This window comes from Osmerus mordax, chromosome 16 (assembly GCF_038355195.1).
Source record: "Osmerus mordax isolate fOsmMor3 chromosome 16, fOsmMor3.pri, whole genome shotgun sequence".
NCBI classification, from domain to species: domain Eukaryota; kingdom Metazoa; phylum Chordata; class Actinopteri; order Osmeriformes; family Osmeridae; genus Osmerus; species Osmerus mordax.
The window spans coordinates 1,822,940-1,837,037 of NC_090065.1; the positions used below are offsets into that span (position 1 = coordinate 1,822,940).

A 14,098-nucleotide genomic window follows, 5' to 3' on the forward strand; every position below is an offset into this window, starting at 1 on the left:
GGTTACTGGACGAACAACACAGTCCGCTGTCAAAAGGACATTTTCTCTCATCGAAGTTAGCAAAAAAGTTTAGACCGTCTCCCGTAAATGTTGCTTGATAAAGACAGATCGGTAAGAAGTCGCTGCATACATGTACGTACTTATGGAAATAATACACGTCTAGTACGCTATTTCGCCAACTAAAAATAAACCGTTTGCCGTCCGAAGAATCGAAGCGGAGTTGGATCCATTGTTCGAACTGGACCGTCCAACGTAAGTGGCCAGAAAACGTTAGCTGCTGCTGTTATTAGTACTAGTGTGTCAAATCAGTAGAATTAGGTAGGATTCCGTTTAGGTGTGTTTGTCAATTTGACTTAAGTTAGGTAAAATCTCACGTCATGTGTAAATAGTTCTGACTGTACTCAGTTGTCTCGTTAGCCAACTCTGTGGCTAGCTATCTGTTGATTACTCAGCCGTGTCCATACTGTACTCCTATTACTGTAAGAGAATGTGTTGGTTTCAGCTACCTCAACAATAATGTGAATGAACGCGAATGCGAGCTAATGACACATCCTCCCTCTCTCTCTCTCTCTCTCTCTCTCTCTCTCTCTCTCTCTCTCTCTCTCTCTCTCTCTCTCTCTCTCTCTCTCTCTCTCTCTCTCCTCTCCATCTATTCTCTTCTTGCTCTTACCAGGATACTCAGAATCCCAGTTCCTGCACTGAAGAACTACAGGTGCAGATCCAAAACCTCTTTTTTATTTCTGTGTATTTCAGCTTTTTGGATCCCCCTCATATGCATCAGTGGTGCTGCTTTGGTGTTTGTCTTGCTAATCAGATGTTGTGGGGTGTGTGTGTGTGTGTGTGTGGACATGAAGGGATTAGAGTTTCCTGGACCACCTCCAGATCACCCCAGCCTAGCAGAGCAGATGAGGTCATGTTGAAAGGCCTCCTGGTTGTGATGATGGGAGCCAGTGCTCACCTCCTATGCAGCTGTGTTTGAAAGGACTCTGCTATTGTTCGCATGGCTTTAATCAGCTTCTGACCACGACGCATCGCTCGTCCTTTTAAAACCCACAGCTCAGGAACATGGACAGGGCTGCTTTGTGAGTCACACACACACACACACACACACACGTACTGTACATACACACCCTCTTGGCACGCAAAACTGGAAAAAGCTGCCCCTCCCACACACATACATGCACTCAATATAAAAAAAGCTACACACACACACACTGGCAGACGTTGATTGCTAATTGTAAACACATGCAGGGCTGTGCGGGGCGCTGTGTGGTAGACTCCCCCGTCTCCAGGGTGGATTAGAGGCTTTATGTTCACCCGGCAGACACAACTCCAGGCAGACCTGAGGCAACAGCAACACCAAACTAGCTTCTTTTCAAAACCTTAAATAACAGCTATGCTAAAGGTTAATGGTTTCATCCCCTCGTGAACTAGGCCCAGTCAAAGACTGACTGTAAACCACCAGAAGTCTGATAAAAACATATTTTTTACAAGCTGTGTCACAGAGGGCAGCACAGAAGCCCCCAGATCAAAAGGACAAACTTTCCAGAGAGAGACATCGAAGAGGTGTAGTTCCAGTGTGTGATGGATGGATGGGTGGGTGGAGGGCTGGGTGGATGGATGTGCTGTCCTTGGACTGCCCCCGCTTGCACAGGTTGAAGTAGATTAGCTCTCTGCTTGATTAAGTGATGACTTGCAGAGCTCCTGTTAATCTTGCTGAATGTCACCCGTATCTGTTTGGCGAAGTCTTAGACAATTTAGTCAATACAGCAACTTGAAATGACCCCTGGTGTGTGTCTAACTTTCTACCATGAACTCGTGGTATTCTGCTTGGTGTGGGGGAGATGGGGGGGGTCTTATCCATTCTGCTTGCTTATCACCAGCTTTTTCCTTCATGGAATTTTCACACAAACAAACAGACACACACACTTTCAGCAGCTCTGCTTTCTGTCAGACGTGGGTGACAGTCTCTGTCCTGTTTCTCCCTGTGGGTGAATCGGCCCGACAGCGCTGTGATTGGTTCTCCTCTGGTCGTTCTAAGTGCTGCTGGCTCAACCCAGCTTGAGCTGGTATAGCGAGTCAGTGCTATTGACGACCTCTCTGGGCGGTGACGATCTGTCGGTGGCGTTCCCTGTCCTCCTCTGCACCTGCGCTCGTTCTGCTCTCGTTTTCACCGGGACGTCACCCTGCCTGTCCCTCACACACCTCCGCGCAGGTACAACACACACACGCTTGCTCGCCCCATGGCAGGTACACACACTCGCTCGCCCCTTTGCAGGTACAACACACACACGCTTGCTCGCCCCATGGCAGGTACACACAGGTGGAACACACGCTGACACACGCCCGTGTTCCTGAGGATTACTGAGTCATAGATTGACAGCTTGCTTGTGGTTGAATCCATCCATCCCTTCATCCCCTCCCTCCCTCCCCTCCCTCCCTCCCTCCCTCCCACCCCCCTCACGCCCGTGCACGCTGCTGCTTTGTGGTTGTGGTTGCCATGGCGTCGCGAAGCCAGAAGGAGGCTTGACGCGCAGCCTCCTGTGTTCTCTCTACAGAAGGCTGCTGAGGACAGGGGGCGACACCAAACACGAAACAAATGCACCCTGGCAGACTGACACCACACTCAAGCTCTGCCCGCCCGCCAGCCCTCCTCCTGGCCTGGTAGAACATCCAGATCTTACTGACCTCTGCTCACCTCTGCTCACCCAGATTCAGGAAGCTTGTCTGGGGCAGACTGAGTGTTCTGCCCTCATCTTGTTTCTGGATCCTAACAGCTTTTTTGGGATTTTTCAAACTGGGATTGTTCCACCTATTATGAGCTTCGATGGACGGGGGAGGTTCCTTGGTTAGCATGCGAGATGAGGACCAGTCCGTTCATGTCCTCTACAGGTAGGAACGATCTTCCACACCCTGCTCCTCCTCACCTCCTCTGGTCTGCACGCTGACGAATACTGCCAATCCTCTGTCTGGGGCCTGAAATGAGAATCTTTGTCGAGGCATCCTAAATTCTTTCCCTTGTGTCGGCTGATCGATGCATTTGAACAGGATTTAAACTAAGTTTAAACTAAAGCGTACTTCATTCTGAAGCGTAGCCGAGTATTCCTAATCCTGTCTTCACAGGCTGCTGTAAATGATCATCTTATGTCCTGTAAGCCTGTGTCAGTACAGCACTCGGGATGAGATCACTGTTTCCAAGTTGCCTAAGTGGAGCTCCTGAGAGTCCTTCATGTTGCTGCTTGAATGATGTCATTCAGACGAGAGCTGAATGGAGCCCAGAGTGGGTGTATGACCAGGGAGGAGGACCGGGGCTGGAGCCCAGAGTGGGTGTATGACCAGGGAGGAGGACCGGGGCTGGAGCCCAGAGTGGGTGTATGACCAGGGAGGAGGACCGGGGCTGGAGAGCAGAGTGGGTGCATGACCAGGGAGGAGGACCGGGGCTGGAGCCCAGAGTGGGTGTATGACCAGGGAGGAGGACCGGGGCTGGAGCCCAGAGTGGGTGTATGACCAGGGAGGAGGACCGGGGCTGGAGCCCAGAGTGGATGTATGACCAGGGAGGAGGACCGGGGCTGGAGAGCAGAACGTGTCAGATGGGTTTCATGAACAGAAGGGAAGGTTGTAGTCTCTGGTGTGTTCACTGCAGGTTCTACTGCAGGGTTCTGTTGTGTTTTCTCCAGGGGTCCAGTGGGGAGCTGTTCTCTGTTGTTGACCGTTAGAACATGAATGGTTCCTGCTCTTTAGGGACAGTAAGTTTACCAGGCTAGAGTACAGAACTGTGGAGAACCAGAGAGGAGGGGAGATGGAGAGAGGAGATGATGGTAGGGTAGGATGGCTCACCCAGGCCTTACCAGAAGCTGCAGGCTGCAGTGTGTGTTGAGTGTTCAGGTGCGTGTGAAGCAGCTGGTGCTGTTGAGATGTCACTTCCTGTTCCCCTGATGTGTGTTGACTCAGGGCGGGTCATGCTGGCCTCCACACGCCCCAGGGTGACACCCGTCTGTCTGCACCTGCAGACCAGGTACACGGATGCTGCAGGCGTGACTGGGGACACTCAAACAAACACGTTCACAAAACACACACACTCATGAACACACACACATAAACACACACACTCCAGCATTAATCAATATTTAACTGGCCCGCTCTGAAACCTTAATGAGTTATGGGCACGTTGAGCTTTGTTGAAGCCTCGTCAGACAACCCAGGCAGTGTGAATAGAGACACACCTGGCCAGGCTGTTCTGTCTGCCCACCTGCCCTCCCTCCCCCGCACCGTGCCGACAGGCTCTACGCTGTTTCTGCGGTGTTTACACCGTTTCTGCAGTGTTTCGACAGTGTTCTATCAGTGTTTTTTACTGCTTTCCAACCCACATGCACCCAGTTTGAGTTAGTTTGTTTTCAAAATGGCCGCATCTAGGTTGCTCAAGGGGGGGGGCGCTCCCTCAGACGTGGGCTCTTGAAGCTGGCAGGTCTGTTATCACAGCTGGGCCCACCCCCCTGAAGGCCCACCCCCTAATCCCCATGGACTGTACACAGGAGGGAGGGAGGAGGGGCAGGAATAGAGAGAGAGATAGAGAGAGAGAGAGAGATAAGCTGAACAGTGCTCACGTCGGCAGTTCCCCCAACACCCCAAGGTCAGAGCTATCGCCGCGACAACAGCGTGGAAATATGTCTGACGGTGGCGTTAGCCACGCCTCTGCCTGACAGTGTCGTCATTGTGGAGACCCTCCCCTGTGGAGCGCTTGTTCCCGGGAGCGAGGGGGGGGTGGGGGGGGTGAGGTGACAGCGTGGCAGGAGGACCTGCAGGTGGAGGTGTTTGCTCCGAGGAAGCGTGTGTAGATGCTTCTCTGCTGCGGCCCCTGCTGCGGCTGCAGGAGACGACCGGCTCGCAGGTAGGAGGAGGAGGTGGTGGTGGAGGAGGTGGAGGCTGGGTTAGGAGTTCTGGTGGAGGTCTGTAAACGGCAGACACCGTCAGCATGTTCTGGGTCTGTCACGGGGTCTCTGTGATGTAACAGGCTGGACTGTACATGCTGCATGTGGAAACAGGGGACACATCACAGGGGTTGTTTAGCTTTGATGCTTCTGCCTTCAATTCCAATCTTTTCTTCCAATATAAAGAGTGATTTCTGTGTGTGGTTGTGGTTATAGGATAGTGGGCTGTGTGGTTGTGGTTCTAGGATAGTGGGCTGTGTGGTTGTGGTTCTAGGATAGTGGGCTGTGTGGTTGTGGTTCTAGGATAGTGGGCTGGGTGGTTGTGGTTCTAGGATAGTGGGCTGTGTGGTTGTGGTTCTAGGATAGTGGGCTGTGTGGTTGTGGTTCTAGGATAGTGGGCTGTGTGGTTGTGGTTCTAGGATAGTGGGCTGTGTGGTTGTGGTTCTAGATAAAGGAGTAGTGTAGTGTGTTTCTGACTGAGAAAGTCAGCAGTGTAGCTAAACCTCACTGGGTGGGTTCTGGAGACCATCCGTTCTGTCCCAGTTCTGGGTTGTTCTTCGGCCAGCAGCAACAATTGAAGCCATGCGTGAATACAGCTAGCCTAATCCTAATCTGATTATCCAGACAGCCCTCAGCGCTACTACTTCTCTGAACCTGTTAGGGTTCGAAACAATATTTTCCGTCACCGACTGATTTGTTTGTAAAATCTGAAGGCTGTCCTTCATATTGACAGATTTAACATTTGAGGGCGATCTACCTTAACTTTCAGTGGCCTGATTCACACCCCTGAACAGTTGGTGGCTAATGTTAATGAGTTATTGTCTAGTCTTGTCTTTGATCTCACATGCATGATTGGGGGTAGTCCTGTGTGGAGTGTTCAGGGAAGTTCTGTGGGTAGTGTTCAGGGTAGTCCTGTGTTCTGTGGGTAGTGTTCAGGGTAGTCCTGTGTTCTGTGGGTAGTGTTCAGGGAAGTTCTGTGGGTAGTGTTCAGGGTAGTCCTGTGTTCTGTGGGTAGTGTTCAGGGTAGTCCTGTGTTCTGTGGGTAGTGTTCAGGGAAGTTCTGTGGGTAGTGTTCAGGGTAGTCCTGTGTTCTGTGGGTAGTGTTCAGGGTAGTCCTGTGTTCTGTGGGTAGTGTTCAGGGTAGTCCTGTGTTCTGTGGGTAGTGTTCAGGGTAGTCCTGTGTTCTGTGGGTAGTGTTCAGGGTAGTCCTGTGTTCTGTGGGTAGTGTTCAGGGTAGTCCTGTGTTCTGTGGGTAGTGTTCAGGGTAGTCCTGTGTTCTGTGGGTAGTGTTCAGGGTAGTCCTGTGTTCTGTGGGTAGTGTTCAGGGTAGTTCTGTGTTCTGTGTGGAGTGTTCAGGTTAGTTCTGTGTGGAGTGATCAGGGTAGTTCTGTGTTCTGTGTGGAGTGATCAGGGTAGTTCTGTGTTCTGTGGAGTGATCAGGGTAGTTCTGTGTTCTGTGTGGAGTGATCAGGGTAGTTCTGTGTTCTGTGTGGAGTGATCAGGGTAGTTCTGTGTTCTGTGTGGAGTGATCATGGTAGTTCTGTGTTCTGTGGAGTGAGGCGGAGCCGGCACAGAGGAAGTGAGGCGGACCATAACAAACAAGGCCTGATAAAACCAAGACTATTGTTCCCCAGAGGTGGAAGGAAGCAGCTAAACAACATTCCTTGTTGACAGGCCGAGAGTAGGGAGAGAGAGAGAGAGAAAAGAAGGAGAGTTGGAGGGGAAAGTTAACAGGGAGAGAGAGAGATGTTGGGTTTAGTCAGTGGGTTCCCTGGGTTCTCCTCAGCTCTACATATAGAGCAGTTAGCAGGGCCAGTGTGGTTTGTGTCTCATGCTAATGCTAGCTAGCTGCTGTGGAACTAGTAAACCAACTGGATATGGATAGGATTATGGGTTACTGAAGCCAGGGCTATTAACATACAACACTGAATATAACTGAAAACCATGTTTGAATGGAGTTGGAAAAGAAGTGGACTTTGAGTTTTGAAGACTTAAACTTGACACCCAGGTTGAATTTCTGTTCTGTTCTCTTCATTTCTTTATCTCATTCTGTTCGTCTCTCTCTCTCCCTCCGTCTTTCTCTTTCCCCCTCTTTCTCCCTACCTTTCTGTCAGAAGCATGATAAAGGGTAAGCTGAAGACTGAACAAGTTGAACAGTAAAGAAAAATTGTTGATGTGATCCTTGATAACAATGATTCCACTCAACTTGAAGACTTGCAGACTGGTTTGCTAGATAGACCACGTTTCCAAGAATCCTGTACAGATCCGGTTGAAGAACCTTGAAGATAATCTGGTGGAAAAGGGTTACGAGTCTCTCTCTGCCTCCCCCTCTCTCCCTGCAGGATGGAGGCGTCCTGTCTGGAGCTGGCTCTGGAGGGGGAGCGGCTGTGTAAGGTGGGGGACTACCAGGCGGGCGTGTCCTTCTTCGAGGCGGCCATCCAGGTGGGCACAGAGGACCTGCAGGTGCTGAGCGCCATCTACAGCCAGCTGGGCAACGCATACTTCCACCTGCACAACTACACAAAGGCCCTGGAGTACCACCACCATGACCTGACCCTGACCAGGTACCACACACACACAGCCTGACCCTGACCAGGTACCACACACACACAGCCTGACCCTGACCAGGTACCACACACACACAGCCTGACCCTGACCAGGTACCACACACACACACACACAACCTGACCCTGACCAGGTACCACACACACACAGCCTGACCCTGACCAGGTACCACACACACACACACACACACACACACACAACCTGACCCTGACCAGGTACCACACACACACAACCTGACCCTGACCAGGTACCACACACACACAGCCTGACCCTGACCAGGTACCACACACACACAGCCTGACCCTGACCAGGTACCACACACACACAGCCTGACCCTGATAAGGTACCACACGCACACAGCCTGACCCTGACCAGGTACCACACGCACACAGCCTGACCCTGACCAGGTACCACACACACACGCACACACACACACACAGCCTGACCCTGACCAGGTACTACACACACACACACACACACAACCTGAGTGAGTGTCCGTCTGCCCTCTCAGGACGATAGGAGATCTGCTGGGGGAGGCCAAGGCCAGCGGTAACCTTGGCAACACGCTGAAGGTGCTGGGGCGGTTTGAGGAGGCGGTGGTGTGCTGTCAGAGACACCTGGACATCGCCAGAGACCTGCACGACAAGGTGGGGGAGGGGCTATGACAGGGGGGAGAGAGGAGTACAGGGGGGGAGGGGTAGAGGGAGGGATTATGAATGAATGATGGATGTACAGATAATCATTGGATGGATGAATAAATCATTCACCCTCCTCCCCCCCCCCCCTCCTCCCCCAGGTGGGCCAGGCGCGGGCGCTGTATAACTATGGCAACGTGTTCCACGCCAAGGGGAAGAGTATCTGCTGGAGCGGGGCGGAGCCTGGAGACTTCCCCGACGACGTCATGACCGCCCTCAGGAATGCTGCCGAATACTACGAGTGAGAGACCCTCAGAGAGAGAGAGAGAGACCCACAGAGAGAGAGACAGACAGAGAGAGAGAGACAGAGAGAGAGAGAGATCCTCAGAGAGAGAGAGACAGAGAGAGAGACCCTCAGAGAGACCGACAGAGAGACCCTCAGAGAGAGAGAGACCCACAGAGAGAGAGAGACAGACAGAGAGAGAGAGAGAGACAGACAGAGAGAGAGAGACAGACAGAGAGAGAGAGACAGACAGAGAGAGACAGACAGAGAGAGAGACAGACAGAGAGAGAGAGACAGAGAGAGAGAGAGATCCTCAGAGAGAGAGAGACAGAGAGAGAGACCCTCAGAGAGACCAACAGAGAGACCCTCAGAGAGAGACAGAGAGAGACAGAGAGAGAGACTCGCAGACACACAGACAGAGACCTTTGGAGAGATAGAGAGAGTGTGTGTGTTTATAACCTGTCTGTGTCCGCAGGGCTAACCTGTCTGTTTGTGTGTGTTTATAACCTGTCTGTGTCCGCAGGGCTAACCTGTCCATAGTGAAGGAGCTGGGAGACCGAGCCGCACAGGGCAGAACCTACGGTAACCTGGGCAACACTCACTACCTGCTGGGAAACTTCCGGAAGGCAGTGGCCTCCCATGAACAGGTAGGATCCCTCCCCCGTCCCTGACCCCTGACCCTGAAACTGAGGCGAGACAAGTGAGACTGTTAATGAAGGCTAGGGCTGCTGGCTGTACTCTCTAGATAATGAACCGTGTGTGTGTGTCCTCCCAGCGCCTCCTGATCGCTAAGGAGTTTGGCGACCGCTCGGCAGAGAGGAGGGCCTACTGTAACCTTGGCAACGCCTACATCTTCCTGGGAGAGTTTGAGGTGGCGGCCGAGCACTACAAGTGAGTCCAGACCAGCCGTGTGTGTGTGTGTGTGTGTGTGTGGTTGAAGGGTGGGCAGAGATGGACTAAGTGCTTCAGTCAGCAGCTACTCTCAGACAAACACTACATCGCTCGTGTTGAGCTTCATTCACAAAGTCTATTACCCAGAAGCCTCAGCAGGTTGGCTCCTCCCACCACCTTTACTCATCGTCTCAGCTGCTGCCAACTGGTACAAGAAAATCATTAGTGCTCTCTGTGGGGGCCATTCTGAACAAGGATACAATAACAAGTAACCCTCCCTGCTGGAAATGGATTTTATTTATTTAAGTTGTTCTTTATTGTTCTGTGCTGTGTTGCCAGAATGCCGGAGGAAACAAAGTTGAATGGACAATAAAGTTTTCTTATCTTTCAAAAAGAGCTCGGACACAATCGTGAGAGAGCCCGTCGCTCAGATCTAAAGTGTTTAAACCAGACACCACACACAACTCCTCCCTATGTTAGACTCCCTAGAGAAGGTTGCTATGCGAAAGGATCCTAACGTGGTTGAGTTGCGGTTGTGTTGTGCTCCTAACGTGGTTGACCTGCGTTCCCCAGGAGGACCCTGCAGTTGGCCAGGCAGCTGAAGGACCGTGCGGTGGAGGCCCAGGCCTGCTACAGCCTGGGAAACACCTACACCCTGCTGCAGGACTACGAGAGAGCCATCGACTACCACCTCAAACACCTCATCATAGCCCAGGACCTGAACGACAGGTACACACACACACACACACACCCTGCTGCAGGACTATGAGAGAGCCATCGACTACCACCTCAAACACCTCATCATAGCCCAGGACCTGAACGACAGGTACACACACACACACACACACACCCTGCTGCAGGACTATGAGAGAGCCATCGACTACCACCTCAAACACCTCATCATAGCCCAGGACCTGAACGACAGGTACACACACACACACACACACACACCCTGCTGCAGGACTATGAGAGAGCCATCGACTACCACCTCATCATAGCCCAGGACCTCAGTGTGTGTGTGTGTGTGTGTGTGTGTGTGTGTGTGCTGCAGGATTGGTGAAGGCCGTGCGTGCTGGAGTCTGGGGAACGCCCACACAGCCCTGGGGAACCACGACCAGGCCATGCACTTCGCTGAGAAACATCTGGAGATCTCCAGAGAGGTACCATGTCCACTCCATATACAGCACTGGCCTGCACTCCTGGGTGGAGCAAAGCGTAACGTGTTTTCCTGTGTGTTTCAGACCGGAGACCGCAGCGGAGAGCTCACAGCTCGGATGAACGTTTCAGATCTTCAGATGGTCCTGGGGCTGAGTTACAGCACCAACAACTCCAACCTGTCTGAGAACAAGGAGATAGATTACAACATGCATGGTACGCACACACACCACACATGCACGCACACACACCCCACACATATACACACACCCCACATACACACACACCACATGCACACACACACCACACACACACACTCTCTCCTTTTTATCTCCTGATTTTTCTGTTTCCATTTCTTAAGCTCTCTCTCTTTCATGGTCTCTCTTTCATGGTCTCTCTTTCTCTTGTGATCTCCCACACTGTGTCTTACTTGACAGTGATCTAGTCAGGACGGTAGTGTACTTACAGCTGACTGTGTGTGTGTGTGTGTATGTGTGTGTGTGTGTGTGTGTGTGTGGTGCAGGAGCTCGGCCCAGGATGGGCAGGAGACACAGCATGGAGAACCTGGAACTGATGAAGCTCACCCCTGACAACAAGATCAATGTAAGACCTGATAAACTACAATACCCAGACTACCCAACAAGGTCAATGTTAGACCCCTTAAACTACAATAGATCCTTCCTCAGATTTCACTCATATTGTGGATGATTGTGTGTGTGTGTGTATGCGTGGGCATGCGTGTGTGTGTGCACATGGGTGTGTGTGTGTCCATGTGTGTGCCACACAGGGTCAGAAGTGGACCAGTGACCCCCTGACCAAGCAGTCCAAGCCGTCGCTGGGGAAGAGCTCGTCCAAGCTGTTCTTCGTGAGCCGACTGCGGGGGAAGAAGCACAAGGCGGGGGGGTCCAGCAAGGTGCTGCAGGACACGTCCAACACCCAGGACGCCAGCCTGCAGCCTACACAGGGCCCACACAAGGTAGGAGAGGGGGGAGAGAGGGAGGTGGAGAGGGTGGAGGAGGAACAGAGAAGACAGGAGAAAGATGGAGGAGGAGAGAGATGGAGGAGGAGAGAGATGGAGGAGGAGAGAGATGGAGGAGGAGAGAGATGGAGGATATGTTCTCATGTGTCTTGATCTTATTCTTGTATTCTCTCACGTGTGTGTGTGTGCGTGTGCGTGTGCTCCAGCGGGCCAGTCCTGACCTCCTGGGAGACGAGGGCTTCTTTGACCTGCTCAGTCGTTTCCAGAGCAACCGCATGGACGACCAGCGCTGCTCCGTCCAGGACAAGAGCCGCCTGTCACTCGCCTCCGAGCCGGACACGCCCCCTCCCGCCATCAGGAAATGTTAGTACACTCATACACACTCATACACACTCATACACACTCATACACACTCATACACACTCATACACACTCATACACACTCATACACACTCATAAACACTCACACACCACAAACACATACTAACACACATGTACACTAATACACTCACCCCATTCTTCATCACCAATATTATCCCCGCATTTCCTTTTCTACTTCCCCTTCCTCCCCTCCTCTCTCTCCCCCCCTCCCACCTCCTCCCCCCTCCTCCAGCTGTATCAGAGTCCGCGGCGGTCTCTAGCTTGGGCTCCGCCCCCCAGGCTCGGCGGTTAGAGGCAGCAGGGGGAGCGGGGGGCAGTCTGCCTGGCCTTCGGCTCACCCAGCAGTGCAGCCAGGCGGTCCTGAACCACCTCATGGCCAGCGACTCCGAGCCTGACGATGACTTCTTCGACATGCTCGTCAAGTGCCAGGTGCGTTACCGTGGTTATGGCTTCGCGTGTGTTGGTGTCGATTAGAGGTAGGTAGTCAGGAGTCAGAGTTGGAGGCAGAAGTAGTTGGTCAGTTAGAGGCCGAAGGAGACTACAGCATGGGTAGAGGCGAGGGTACTTGATTGATCCCAGGAGAAACTGCTTATTATTTTATATCATGTTTTCATCCCCTACCATATCTCCCTCCCTGCCCCAGGGCTCCCGTCTGGACGACCAGCGCTGCGCCCCCCCTCCCCCTCCCGCCCGCGGCCCCACTGTCCCAGACGAGGACTTCTTCAGCCTCATCATGCGCTCACAGGCCAAGCGCATGGACGAGCAGCGCGTCACCCTGCCCTCCTCCAGGACCAGTGCCGACTGAACCCTGCCCAGGGACGGGCCTCCCAGGCGGGCACGAGGAGCGGGAAAGGGGGGGGGGGTCTCTCTGGAGGAAACTGTCCTGGAGGGAAGTTGTCTCCTCTCCAGTGGGGAGGAAGAGGAGACTCCACAGGGGGTCTCTGTGGTTTATACTGGACTTTGATGTAGCTAATGGACCCACAAAAAGCACTGCCAGACTGTAGTCAAGGAAACCTCAGCGGAACTTTCCGGAACCCAACTGGAAGGTTCCGGAACTGCACAGGAGCACTCTGGAACCCGCGAGGGTGCTAATGGAAGGAACTTGCGGTTCTTCCGTGAGCTTTCGGTGGATTGAGAACGTTCTACTCTGCTAGAACTCTTTAAGCTGCACACACATCATGTAGCCTAGTTTCAGGGAACACCATTTGTTTTTTAAATGTTTTTATTCTTGTTTTTAAATAATTATGTACTCCGTATAATTTCACTATCACTACCCCCTACCAACCCAAATGTATCCTTAGATACCAGACTGCAGTAGGAATGGTGTTTATCTGACTTGTAATGATTCAGGTTGTGGTTGATGGTCAGGTGTGCTGTGGTCCACCTGGTCAGGTTTGGGGAAACATTCATGCTCTTACTAACCAGGGGTTAGACACAACACAGGTACAGCATCTCCATGGATTCAGGATCGTTTTTTTCTTTGTCAGCTGTGTATATGTTTGTCAGGTGTTAGATTGGGGAGTCCAGGGGTTGGGGCGGGAGTTTGTAATTTGGGTAAAAGAGTAATACAGAAATTGTATGAATTCGTCCATGTACAGTTCTGTTATGTTGTAGTTTATCTACAGTTTTGCTGTTTTCAAAATGAGACTGGAGGAATAAAACCTCAACTATTTAGTACAGAAAGGCCTGGTTTGGTCGTTTGTGTGTACTATTGCGAATACTATTGAGGCTAATGCCGAACCCAAGAGATTGGGTTCAAATCTGGCTCAGGCCATTTTCGGCCCCTTTCTCCCCCCAAAAATAACACATCTGAAGTGAAAGGCTTTTATTTCAATACCACCGCGGCATCCACACCTCAACAAGCTCTATATTCATTAACGATAGTCACTTTTTAAAACTAGGTTTAGAAAAGCAAAATACAGGAGCCATTATAATATATATTAACAGAAAACCATTGACTGTACATACGTTAAAAATGAGCGATAAAATAAATACATCTATGTACGTTTTGGCCTTTTTAGTTTAAAAATTGAACACCTGTACAGACGTAACGGTTACAAAGTATTACAAACTCAAGCTTGTGTCTGGCGAAACGAAACCAAGAAAGAGTCAACGTAAAACATGAAAAAGAAACGCTAAAACACAAACTATCCCAAATATAAATTCATAACAATATTCTGAAACAACGCCGTGCTTTTCTACAAGTTAATAGTGCGTTAGGGAGACGCCCCGTTAGTATGGCCAAACACTGCCATCTACTGTACGGAAAAATAAACCTGTA

The 14,098-nt window shown here is 51.6% G+C and overlaps 1 protein-coding gene across 1 annotated transcript; it reads left to right on the forward strand.

The window, feature by feature from the left end:
- The first annotated feature begins 66 nt into the window (after positions 1–66).
- On the forward strand, positions 67–12,749 carry gpsm2 (G protein signaling modulator 2). Its single transcript, XM_067253224.1, has 16 exons — positions 67–252; positions 674–712; positions 2,559–2,892; positions 7,271–7,492; positions 8,005–8,140; positions 8,290–8,429; positions 8,935–9,058; positions 9,187–9,302; positions 9,876–10,031; positions 10,354–10,462; positions 10,544–10,673; positions 10,981–11,060; positions 11,245–11,433; positions 11,643–11,799; positions 12,050–12,246; positions 12,461–12,749. The coding sequence occupies exons 3-16, from the start codon at positions 2,828–2,830 to the stop codon at positions 12,620–12,622; spliced, it is 1,983 nt and encodes a 660-aa protein (XP_067109325.1). The 5' UTR covers positions 67–252; positions 674–712; positions 2,559–2,827; the 3' UTR covers positions 12,623–12,749.
- Positions 12,750–14,098: the final 1,349 nt, after the last annotated feature.